The 12,681-nt window shown below is 48.8% G+C and overlaps 1 protein-coding gene across 3 annotated transcripts in view; it reads left to right on the plus strand.

The window, feature by feature from the left end:
- Positions 1-8,879, plus strand: part of MYCL (MYCL proto-oncogene, bHLH transcription factor) — a 47,506-nt gene extending 38,627 nt beyond the window's left edge. For 2 of the 3 annotated variants that reach the window (XM_054011671.1, XM_054011673.1), the window contains 3 exons: positions 1,414-2,070; positions 2,556-3,079; positions 6,229-8,879. In XM_054011671.1, coding sequence (XP_053867646.1) covers positions 1,946-2,070; positions 2,556-3,079; positions 6,229-6,791 — 1,212 coding nt within the window. In that variant the 5' untranslated portion in view covers positions 1,414-1,945 and the 3' untranslated portion in view covers positions 6,792-8,879. Of the gene's footprint in view, positions 1-1,413; positions 2,071-2,555; positions 3,080-6,228 lie in introns of those variants that run through there. The other variant, XM_054011674.1, reaches the window with a different exon arrangement.
- Positions 8,880-12,681: the final 3,802 nt, after the last annotated feature.

A 12,681-nucleotide genomic window follows, 5' to 3' on the forward strand; every position in this document is an offset into this window, starting at 1 on the left:
GGAGGTGATCATTTTTCTGCCTGTCTTAGGTACAGATTTATATGGCACCTCTCATCAGACTATCTGAGCACCTTACAATCTGTTAAAATAGTTGATCCCCACAGCACCCCGGAGCGGTAGGGATTATTGCTGTTTTGCTGATAAAGAATTGAGGCACAGAGGTATGTCCACCTGGGGATAAAAGTCTCAGCGCCTGAGTCAGCTGACCCAGACCAGCTGCAGGATTTTTATCCCCGTGATGATGTAGATACGCCAGAGGCTCAGAAATCAGTGGGAGCTCGATGCCAACAAGCTGCTGAGGATCTGGGCTCAGGCACAGTGCTCTAACCACTGCACCATCCTGCTTTCACCTCCCACTGCGGAAGCACTGAGAGTTCTTGGACACTAGTTCATCTTCATTCCAGGACGTTAGCTCCATGGGAGAAGAAATTTAGTTCTTTAGTGGAAATCAGAGTATTCTCTAAAAAGGATGAATGGATGTAAAGCAGAAGGCTTCCAAGCATGTCAGTCCACAACTGACTAGGGAAGAGGGTGTACATGACAGTTGGAGCATGTTGTACCAAAGTCTTCTTTAGTATTTCAAGAACAAATCGATATATGCTCCATGCACAGCCTTCCCCCAAGAGATTTGCCTGGGAATTTACAAACTCCATCTTTGTATTAATGGGAGAAACTTAATGCCTTGAAGAGGCCTTTCCTCTCTTACTACTGTAATCCTATGTGTTTGTTTCTTAAATTACACGCTCCATCCAACAGCCTCTGAGATTAAAACAACCAAACATCTACCTTGTATTTTTAAACCTTTTTACTGTTTTACCTATTTAACAAATACACATGACACAAATAGTCAAAAAAGACAGACTAATACAGATTCAGCATAACGAGAAGTAATAAAAATATTAAAATAGTGTCGTTTGCAAGCTCTATGACTACAGCATAGGCTCCGCAGTGTAGACATACTATGTTAGTAAGGAAGTGGCGTAATAAGCGTCCCCTGCCTATGCTGCCCTAGAAATTGTTTGCCACTGTAGGAAGGCCGCTTCCTTGAACACAATTAGCTATGCCTGTAGCACTCTTCTGTCCGCAGAGCTGCATTTACACTGGGGGGGTTGTCAGGATGGTATATTGATCAGGGGTGTTTTGTTTTCATACCCCAGCCTGACATAGCCTATGTCTATGACGGAGCCTATGTGCATGGACAGCCCCTAGCACAAACAGTGCCCAGCGCTCAGCTGAGACCTCTAAGTACAATATAAATAATCGGTTCACGAGTTAGTCGGGCAAATAACTTTGCAGAAAAGTGAGTATACACTGAACACACTACTCTAACAGATATAATCTACCACTCCCACAGTATCAGCTGCTAAACCTGCATGAAAAAAATGTTTCTCAAAGGTTGCTTTTGTTTTGCAGGTATTCAGCACCCCCCCACATCAGGTATTTTACAAAGACGAGCAACGTTAGCCTTGTTTGTACAGAGGGGAAATGGAGTCACAGACAGGTCAACACCAAGTCAGTACCAGAGCTGGGCGTAGGACTCAGGGCTTCTCTCCTAGCCACAGCTGTCCTAACTCTACTGGGGTTAACACATTAGCCCCTTCAGGCAAGGGCAGGACTTCGGGGGTGTTGTTAGTGCAGGGAAGATTCAATTGCCCTTACAGTGCCTGTGAGCAAACACTCCTTGATGCTGTCCCGCTGCTGGCCGCTTTCCTTGGGAAGTGGGCTGCGGTGGGACCCCCACGGCCCGCCAGTCAGCTGCTCTGCTGTGCCATTACCAGGGCCAAGAGGGAACTGCAGCATTAACAGCAGAGCTGGGCGGAGCACCGAGGTGATTTACAATCACTCGCCCCGCCCATTATGCAAATCACAGTCCCCTGGTTGGGGGGTCCGCTTGCCGGGGGCGGGGCCATTCGCTGCAGACGGGATATAAGGCGGTGGGGGAACAATGCACCCGAGTCTCGGCTCGGTCGCTCTGATCGCGGGACCTGGCCCCGGGGGTGTAGGCTGTAGCCAGAGCGAGCCTCCCGCTTGGAGCAAGAACAGGACGCGGGGGAAAGGTGACTCCAAGGGGTGAGGCCCTGGGGCTGATCTTCCCCCCCACCCCACGGGGGGCTGTAGTTTGGTGACCCTGGGAAACTTGCAGGCAGCGCGGTTCCCCCAGCGCCTCTGCCCTGCTCCAAGCCGGGCAGCGGGGACCGACCCGTTTGTAACTTAGCCGCCCCACGTGCGTGGGGGGCCGCTGGACGGCGGGTGGGTGGGAGCACCTTGGGGGGGGGGGTGACTCCGATTTAGGGCTTTGGGGTCTCTAGTGGGCGCGGTCTGTGTGGGGGGCGGTTGGGACCCCCTTGGTGAGTGCGTTCAGTGGGGATTTGATCACGCACGGGAAGATGCCGCGAACGCCCCGTAATTAGAGTTTTGGGGGGCGTGGGGTGGCTACGGTACAGAGGCTGACCTGATGTTGGGGTGTTTCCCTGCCTGGCTTGGGGCGGGGGCTTATCTCCTCTTCTTCCCCCCCCCCCCCCCATGATGCTGACACTGCGCTTTGGGATCCCCAGGCGACCCCCTCCAGAGATGGAGTTCGACTCTTACCAGCATTACTTCTATGACCATGACTCCGAGGAGGATTTCTACCGATCCACCGCCCCCAGCGAAGACATCTGGAAGAAATTCGAGCTGGTGCCCACTCCCCCCATGTCGCCCCTGTGCAGCGCGGGGGGCAAAGCCTGTTGCCCCGGGGCAGGGGAGAGGTCCGACTGGCTCTCCCACTGCTGCCTGGCCGGGGAGGAGCCGGAGTATCTGATCGACACCGGGGAGATCTTTGGGAACCTGAGCGCCTTCGTTCTCCAGGACTGCATGTGGAGCGGCTTCTCCGCCCGGGAGCGGCTGGAGAAAGTTATGACCGAGAAACTCTCCACGGGCACGCAAAGGGTTAATCCGCACAAGCCCTCCTTTGCCCAGGACTTCGGGTTCAACAACTCGGTGAGCGAGTGCGTGGATCCCGCTGCCGTCTTCCCCTGCCCCTTGGCTGAGAACAAACATCCCCCTGCCTCCTCCGGGCCCGAGCGGCAATGCGATTCTGGTAAGGGATGAAAAAAAAAAACCCACAAGTTCCCTTGCTTAAAATCAAGGTGTGGGCTGGTCCCAGCAACCCAGTGAACTTTCTGCTTTCTCCAGCACTGCAAAACCGCCGTGCTGGTGGCGCTCCCGTTTACACATGTGTTGGTAAACAGTCTGGGAACGGCTCTCCGGAAGCCCAGCCTCCTTTTGTTGTGAAAAGCCCACGGACAAGAACAAAGGGAAGCTGAACCGTCTCTTTCCCCCCTAGGATTTTTGCTTGGGAACCCCCTGCACATTGCAGGGAGGGGGTGACCCTGGAGGGACCTCAGATTCCAGAATTCTGTTGCTTTTAAAAAAAAAAAAAATCTTCCCCTCCTGCTAGGAGACGGCGCTGGGCTCCTCTGGGGAACGCTCTCTGAGTCTGGAAGCTGCATGGGGAAGTTTGCAGCTCGCTTTAGCTCCTCTTGTAATGTTTCCCACCGCAGCCATATTGCTGTTCTTTCGGCTTGATTTACAGCACCCAGGCTGAAGTGCTCCCCCACGACTAGGTTTCAGCTGATCAGACAGCTCCCCTTTGCAGCCTGTCTCCGGTGGCCTCCTAGGACAAAAGGCAAAATCTCTTTGTGGGCTTTGACGGTCACAAAACAATTGTTCATGTCTCTGGGGACATCCCTTCTTGGTATGTGGGGCGAGGCATGCTACCAAGCAACTAGATGCATCTCCTAGCCCTGCCTCTGCAAAAGGGTCCTGTCTCCTGGGTCCTATCCAGTCTCACCCTACAGGAAAACTGGTGTAAATACTAGACTGAGGCTTAAAAGTGATCAAGGGAATGGTGTGTCAAGCCACCAAAACCGAGTCTGAGCCTTGATCTGTAGGGTTGGAAGTTTAATACATGCTAGTTTTTTTTAAAAAGCCCTTGTCTTCAATTTGTCACTTAATGGCAGGCAAAAATCCTCCCAAATCAGCTGCTAAATTTTGTTTTGCTCTTTCTAGAAATGACCAGACGGAGGAGGTGTGATTTTGATACACCTAAACTCCAGGCAAGATTTAAATGACTGCCCTCTGAAACGAAGGGGGAGGGAGGTAGGCGGAAGTGCTGACACAACCTTGGGGGTGCAGGGCTAGACACCTCATTATCTTGACCTTAATATTAGAGTCTGACTGATGAGTCAGGCATGAGTAATTTGGTTGTGACTCATTCCAGGGATGAGGATGGCTGGGCCAAGAAGCACCTTTAGGACTAAGATTTAATTACATTAGGATGATGGAGATAGTAAGGAGGCTGCAGGCTCTAAAGGGCTTAATCTCAATTAGTGGGGGGGGGATGACTGCATTCATTATTTCTACTGTAATCTTGCTACTTCGGTGACCTGCACTTTACCTGATCTGAATCCAGGCCCCTTGGGCACATGCTCCTGGCCACATGGTCCCAGAACAAAAAGCAACAGATTGCAGCAAACAATGAGGGGGGCCTCAGTGAGTGACTTGGGCATTGGCCAATGAGGGATGGGTAGCTTTGCAGCAGCAACATTCCAAGCGCCTGCTGAGGCAGCCAATGGCCACCTGGCTGGGAGGAGGGGCCCAGCCAGTCAGATTTTTTATTAATGGGGAAACGATACTATTGTCCACACAATGGAAGTTTGTGACAAAAGAAGGGCATAAAAAGTGCACAGTACAAAGCAACCAGGAAATAGCATTGACTATCAGGAGGGGGTGTGTGTGTGTGTGTGTGTGTGTGTGACCTAAAATAAAACCACAGTAGCAAATTCTAGACTGCTGATCACCAAGTGGTGCAAGCCCTCTAAAGGATAATCTCACTAGCATTAGAGGGGCATGGGAGACAATGTGGTCTAATGCGGAGAGCGGAGGATTGGGAATCAAGATCCCTGGGTCCCAACCTCTCTTCTGATTTGGCAATACTCATCATGCCAGTAGATTATTGGTAACGTGCAAAAGGAGACAGACCTCCACTGTCTGCTAGCATAGAGCTTCGCTCTGTGTTGAGGGTCTTATTCACTGACTAGCTGCGTGACTGTGGGCAAGTATATTAAACAGCTCTGCCTCTGTTTCCACAACTGTAAAATGGAGGCAATACCCATCTTTGTGAAGTGTTTTGATTTGAGTGAAAGGCATGGCTAATGCAAAGTATTGCCAAGCCAGTTGGAATGCCATCCACAAGGGATCTGTGCTTGCTTTTGAGCGTTACAATCTCTTGGGGAAAGACCAAGTGACTTTGGAAAGTGGCAGGGAGTGAATTGATAGTAGCCGCTATAATTCAGGGATGGCTAGAATGGAGTTTTAAAGAGTTGGGTCTGTTCCTCTTTGTTTACAGCTTTGATAACCTTTCCCCTCAGACCCTTTCTTTAAGGCTGAACATGTTTGAGGTGGTGAGGGGAGGAATGTTAAATGGTGGATGGCTTAGAGGTTCATTGAACCTGATGGCAAAATGTCCCCCCTCCCCCACTGTGAGAGGGGAGGATTGTCTCTCCCCCTCTCCCCCCCAGCTGAATGGGGAGAGGAGAATACCAGGGTGGGGGGTGAATAGGATTTATAACTTGTGAAAAGTAACAAGTCACGAAAGTGCGAAGCTGCAGTGAACAGGAACAAAGGGCAGCTCAGCCCCCAGATCCCTCATTTACAATTCCAATGGGCCATGAAAGAACCCGACGAGCAGGAGCAAGGGGAAGATCTTTATCCTTCAACTCTGTCCCCAGCCACTAAGGCTCTTGCTCCCCTCCTGTCTGCTGGGGGAGGTGAGGACTGGTGCAGGAATTTCTTGCCTGTTGGGTCTTTGTTCTGAATGAGTGTTGCCCGTGTAAGGGAAACAGTAAGAAACCCATGTCCCACTTCCTGGGACACGGCGCTGAAGCTCAGGAGAGAAATCTGTCCTATGACTGGGATTAGGGGCTGTGGGAAAGACCAATTCTGCCCCAGGAAGGATGATTGCCTGGATCCCAGTGCATTGCATAAAACAACTCAATGTGATCCTCTTCCTGGTCAGTTTAACCTAGCAGGGTGATTGTATAATCTCCAGAACATAAAGAGGGACTGGAGATCCATGCACCAGGTATGGTGCTGCCCCATGCTGAGAGGCTGGGCGAGGGGTAGCTGAAGAGAATAGTCGAATGATTCCAAGTGATGGGTTGTTTTGCTTGCGTCTGTTTTGAACAGAGGGTGAAGAGATTGATGTGGTGACAGTGGAGAAGAGACAATCGCTCAGCATGAGGAAGCCGGTCACCATCACCGTGCGAGCAGATCCCCTGGACCCCTGCATGAAACACTTCCACATCTCCATCCATCAGCAACAGCACAACTACGCTGCCCGCTCTCCACCGGACCCCTGCTCCCAGGAGGAGGCCTCAGAGAAGGAGATTAAGGAGGAGCCCCTGAGCAGCCCAGAGCAAGCCGCAGAGAGCTCATCGCCTGAGCCTTGCCTGCTGAAACCTGAGAGCGCCCCGAGCTCAGATAGTGAGGACATGGCCAAGAGGAAAAACCACAACTACTTAGAACGCAAGCGGCGAAACGATCTCCGCTCACGCTTCCTGGCACTGAGGGATCAGGTCCCCGGTCTGGCTAACTGTCCCAAAACCCCCAAAGTGGTGATCCTGAGCAAAGCTTCGGAATACCTGCAGTCGCTAGTCAGTGCAGAGAGGAGGATGGCTACAGAGAAAAGGCAGCTGAAGTTGAGACAGCATCAGCTGCTGAAACGAATCGCCCATCTCAAGGGACGTTAGCTACCAAAAACTTGACCCCTTTCCTATATTGATTTGCACATTTTTGGTTATTGTGAACCCTCCAAACTACAGATCCCAGAATGCACTGCAGCCAGCGCACACAAATATGGCTTGCATTCTAGGAAATTTAAACTGTGTGCAGGGGGTGGGTTCTTTGTTTCCCTTATTCACGTCTGGTCTCGGGTTCCTCCTTTAACAGCAGGGAGTTGCCAACTGTGGTCTGAGTTAACTCTTATCCTTTGGGGACGCTGGTAGGTTGGTACTGGAGTAATTTTTGACACTGGATTTTGCAAGACACTTGGGCTGAAATTGTTAAAAGTGACCATTGAGTTCTGGGTGTCTCATTTTGAGGGTCTCCAACTTGAAGCACCTGCGTCCTGACTGTCAGAGATGCTGAGCATCTGAACAGAGATGTGGAACAACCCTGGCTGAGGCCCCCAGGAGCTGCCTTAGTGCCTCTGAACTTCAGTCCTCAGGTGCCTGAAATTGGGCACTCAAAAATTGAGGCCCTTTTCCAAAATAGGGTCCTGAGTGGATAACCCCAACCTAGAGATGGCAGGATCCTCATTCAGACAGATAGGACCTGTCACTGGATCCAGCTATTCTGTGAATTTACTTTCATGCACACACAATTTTGGGTGGAGCGTTAACATGGCCGTTGCTGCCCTGGACCTATTAAGTTTGACCCAACTTCTGTCGTTCAACCCAACCCCAGCACTGGTTCCCGTGGTGCGGTTCTCGTCCACCGTCCCTTCCCTGACCCATCCTTTGTACTGGCCCACCTCCCCAATCATGACCCTTCACGACATCCCACATCCTATTCTGCAGTGGTGGGGGGGCTGAGACCTCTCCAGAAGAAGTTAATTAAATTCCTAAGCAGCTCCTGCTCCACTGCAACTGAATAGAGAGAATCTAGCCCAGGGCGTTCAGATCCAGGAAAACAAGGGGGTTGTAATCCAGTGGTTCAGTTTGGGTCCATCTCTCTAGAAACAGTGACAGCTGGGGAATGCCTGGAGATGAGTTGGGAAAGCTTTGCTCTAGGGGCTGGGTCTGCTGTTAAAGATCCTTTTTCTCCCAGGGGTGGGATGATGCTTGGATTAAACTCCTATCAGTGGAGAAGAACCGAGACTAGCTTGACATGGACTATACCTCACTTTCTTACCACTTTACACAGTAGCTTGTCTTGAGGTTTGTGTTCTAGAAACTGCTGCTGTAACTGCCTGAGTCTTATACTGGAGGACCCTTTTTTTAATACTGTATTTTTGTACAACTTTTTTGAAGAGTATTGTTAAAGATTTGTCTTTTTTGTAAACCTTTTTCGGGGGAGTGTGTGCATTGTCCCTGCTGCAGCGTGGAGAGGATGTGTTTTTGGGGGCGGGGTTCCTGATGCCTTTCTAGGAATAGTCCAAGAAGGGTCCTATGTTCTGATTTACTGTTTGGAATTAAGTGAGAGATTCCTCGGGGGAGGGGGAATGGATGTTATCTGGGGCCCAGCTCCTCAAATAGTACAATGGGCTATTGGATGGGGTTTTCCTCTCTCAGAAGATGAGGGTGAAAATTACCCTGTGTGGCTGACTTTCACGGATTCCCCAAGCGCAGACTCTTAAGAGCGATGCTGCTTAAGATCCCAGGTGTAGCCCAGGACAGACAACAAGGGCTGATCTAATTGTTGCCTGGAGCCTACTTTGTCTTTACGAGGTGGGTAGAAGCCACCTCTTAGAAGGGATCTGATCAGGACTTTTAGCCTCTGTTTGCTGACCTGCAGCTACACTCCCTGAAGTTGCATTTGTTCAGCTGGCCAAGGGTCTTCTCTCACCCCCCCCCCCCCCCCCCCCACAAATCTCCCTCTTCTGTGAATACTACCCAGTTGATTCAAGGGATGTGGGGAGGGGAGTAGGACCAGCGGCCTTCGTCTCCCTTGGCACTGATGGGGCTGACTCTCTACTTTGCAGCAGAGACGCACGGAGCAGCCGGTGAGCTGTCTGGCTCCTAACTGACCTACTGAGAAACTTTAGAGTTAACACTGTGGTCGGATTTAGCACTTTCTTCATTACCTCACACTTCATAAATAAATAAGTTACAAAGACAGACTGGGTTGGCTTTTTCCATATAGTTGTTCCCTGGGTGCCTGTTTCCAGGGAGTAACTGCCACTGCAACTGCCCTAACTAACTTGCCCAGCTTTGAGTCGTTGCAGGGCCCTGGAGAAGGGAACAGTGGCCTTGTTATTGCATGAGCCGTTGAGATGAGCCATAAACAATGCACAAAGCTAAGGAGGGCTGCTGGAATCCGGCTGCTGGGTCAGTAGGACTTTCACCTCCAGCCCTTTCCTCTGCTGTTGGAGAAGGGCCACCATATCCCACTCAAAGCTTTGTCTTTATAGGAAGAGGAGTATGCTGTCTTCTGGCCATTTGGCCGTATCCCTGAATGGCAGGATCAAAACATCAGCACAGGCACTGTTACTGTGCCTGGGGTATCCCAGGCAAGTAAATCACTGAGCACAGTTGTAGGATTGATGTGTGTCAACAGAATTATCACAGCTGTTAGATCCCCAAATACTCCTGGGGAAGGCTTGGATGATGGCTTGGGGGAAAGAAAGGGGCTGGGGGGGAGTTTGCAGAAATTAGAGTGCAAGATATTTAGAACCAAACTGGGATATTTTCCTTTAAGCAGCACATAGTCTCCTGCAAGCAAGACTAGTCCCTTTGTGTAGGCATTCTCATAAAATGTGGAATGGCTACAGCAGTGGGTCCTGGGAAACAAATCACCTAGATTAATTTCTCTTTAAGTGGTTTTATTGAGGAAGAGGGGCTGAGAGCTGAGTTCCTCTAATGAGGGACTCGATGTAATTTTAAACTCTTCTAATGGCACTACAGAACAGTCAGCATGTGGAATTCACTGCCCCTGAAGGTCATCAAGATGAATATGATGATGAATTGTCAGTGAGTAACTCTAGAGGAAAGCTCAGATGGGGAATGAAATTGCTTGCTGGGGTGGGAGAGGGGCTAGACTTCCCTTTAGGGGCTACTAGAGAATTCCCTACATCCCCATATGCAGAGTTTGAAATTTTTTTTTTGCCTTAATTTGAAGCATATTTATTACCCATTAACAATCCCAGGTTATTGGTTTTAACTCCTCCTGGAGGCAAAATGCTGTACTAAATGCAATGGAGCACAGGCATCATGTTACTGCTAAGGCAGTCTCTAGAATGCGTCTAAAATGCCATTTCAAGAGAGGTTTAGTCAGGAGCGCCGCCAGCTTTTCCGTCGCCCCGAAATGCCACCCCCCCACAGAAGCGGCGGAAGGTCCTGCCACTGAAATACTGCTGTGGTCGCCGCCCCCCAAATTGCAGTGCCCTAGGGGTCGCCTAATGGGTTGTGCCAGCCCTGGGTTTAGTTGTCTGAATGAAGCAAGTCTTTTAAAGAATGATTAATCAATGAAGAGCTTAAAATGCTCCATGTTCCTTTTGGTTCCTGAAATAGCTGTCATGTTTTACACTTCTGTTGTGTTGCATCAGATGAGGTCAAAGCATTGTACAGACACTGGAGTTCAACTTGCAATATTCTGCTGTGACTTCTAAGGGTCACATAGCAAAACTGGGGCCTGGTCTACACTGTGGCGGGGGGGGGCGGGAGGGAGATCTATCTAAGATACGCAACTTCAACTACAAGAATAGCGTAGCTGAAGTCGATGTATCTTAGATCGATTTAGAATTACTTTGCGTCCTCGCAGCGTGGGATTGATGGCCGCAGCTCCCCCATCTACTTTGCTTCCGCCTCTCGCCGAGCTGGGGTTCAGCAGTTGACGGGTGATCGATTTATCGCATCTACACTACACGCGATAAATCAATCCGGCGGGTAGTGTAGATGTACCCTGGGAGTTGAACCCAGGTGTTCTGACTCCTAATACTTTTCTCTCACCTCTACACAAAACACTATGGTAAAGAATATGGGTTCAAAGGGTCTAGATTTATTTCGACAGGAGGGCAAAGTGGGAAGCAATAGATGCACTCTTCAATGCAGCAGTAGTGGGTTGAGTTGATCTTCTCTTATTCATACAGTCTGCTTGTCCCAGAGAATAACAAGAAAAAGATGGAAGGTGGGATTTGTACATGAATCTTCGTGAGTTAGCACAAGTTTAATTGAAAATCAATGGGACTTGTGCTGCTAAGCCATTTAGGCACCTAACTCTGATTGATTTCAGTGGCAGTTAGGAACCTAAATACCGTTGAGGATCTGGGTTTTAAATGCCTTTGAAAATCTCACCCAGAGACTCCATTTAGTTCAGTTTAGCAGTTGGCAAAAAACTGGAGGCAGCATCTCTGTAAAGTTGTGCACTGAGCTGGCTTGGAAGCATAAGTGCTAGAACTAAGGGTGCTGGGGGGTACTGTCGCATGTCCTGGCTTGAAGTAGTACGGTAAGAACAAGCCAAATACATGGTATCTGCCTTCAGCACCCCCACTATAAAAATTGTTCCAGCACTGCTGCTCGGAAGGCTGCAAAAGTACTGGACCATCATTAGATGAGACAGCATTGTAAGACCAAAGAAGGGGGGGGTCAAGATAATTTTTAAACCAAAGTGCAAAAGCTTGTAGAGATTAATTGTACGCCTGTTTAGAGGGAGAATAGCTGAGCTAGGTCTTGCTAGGGATAAGTCTGAGCATATTAAAAAAAAAAAATTAGGTTTGCATAAAATACTCAGACATCAAATCATAACTCACAGTTGAAGAGGATGGTTAGTGGAGTAAGCATCATGTTTGAAATAGACCCATTGGAAGCACAGGTTAAAAATACATCAGGATTAAATAAACCTGACATCTACCCAAAGCAGACAAACCAAATAAAGTGTGCATGGATGTGTGGGTCTCTTGAATGAAACTTTGAGTACCCATTAAAGATGCCAGGGTATTTTTAAAAGGATGATGTTTTGCTCTGTTAAAATTACCTACTGAGAGGTTTTTAAAGGACTTTCTGCTTTTTTTGGGGGAGGGAGGGGAGGGCAGAGGCTTAATGACAGAAGGTATGAAAGATATTTAAATGAAACAAACAGGGCTATTTGTGTTGGAAGTTACATGTTGTTCTGGGATCAATTTGAAATCTAGTCAATTTCAAAACCAAGTTAAAAGTACCTTTAGATGTTACACCTGTCCCTGAATCTTCCTGCCATTTTTGTCACTTTTCAAGCACAGCTTCTATCTTTAAAAATGTTTTTTCTAGTATTACTACATGAAGGACTCAGGGAAACTGAGAGTATAAGGTAAATATTGAAACTGACTATACACACAGTGTTGCCAAAGGCACGTAATAAACAAACAGAGAGCCTATTTCCCCTTATAATCTCCTTCAGCAATCAGACTCTCAGGTGTTAGCTGTAATAATAGTAAACGGTTTCAGACAAAAGCCAAATTTTTAAGTTCACTTTGTCCTGTTAACATCAAGCCTTTTAGGGGGGTCAGCCCATTTCATATTGCATGTATTCTACCATTCCATGGACCATGCTTTACTCTGCGACTGTAACTGTTTTACTACACTCCTGCAAAATTCTTCTTGTACAGGGTGAGTAATTTGTTCTGGGTGAGTAAAGAATCATGTTTTTTCCATTCTTCTCATGCTGAAGGGTGGGGTGGGAGGTTTTGCGCCTGGGTTGGTAAAGTTTGTGACAGTTTGGCAAACCTGCTATAATCTCATCTCCTCCAATGATAAGTCTCCTTGCTGCCTCTTGCTTTCCCTGTTGCTATGCCAAAAGATGTATGTTGCTAGGATAAGAGCCATTTTCTCTCCCTCTTCCATATCTGTTGCCGCAGTAGAAGTCACAGAACCCCCTGTTACCTTGGTAACAGTCTCCTCCTACTGTCTCCCTGGTAACAGTCTCCCCATCTTTTTCTTCCCTCTT

The sequence above is a fragment of the Malaclemys terrapin genome, chromosome 22 (assembly GCF_027887155.1).
Source record: "Malaclemys terrapin pileata isolate rMalTer1 chromosome 22, rMalTer1.hap1, whole genome shotgun sequence".
In the NCBI taxonomy this organism is placed as follows: domain Eukaryota; kingdom Metazoa; phylum Chordata; order Testudines; family Emydidae; genus Malaclemys; species Malaclemys terrapin.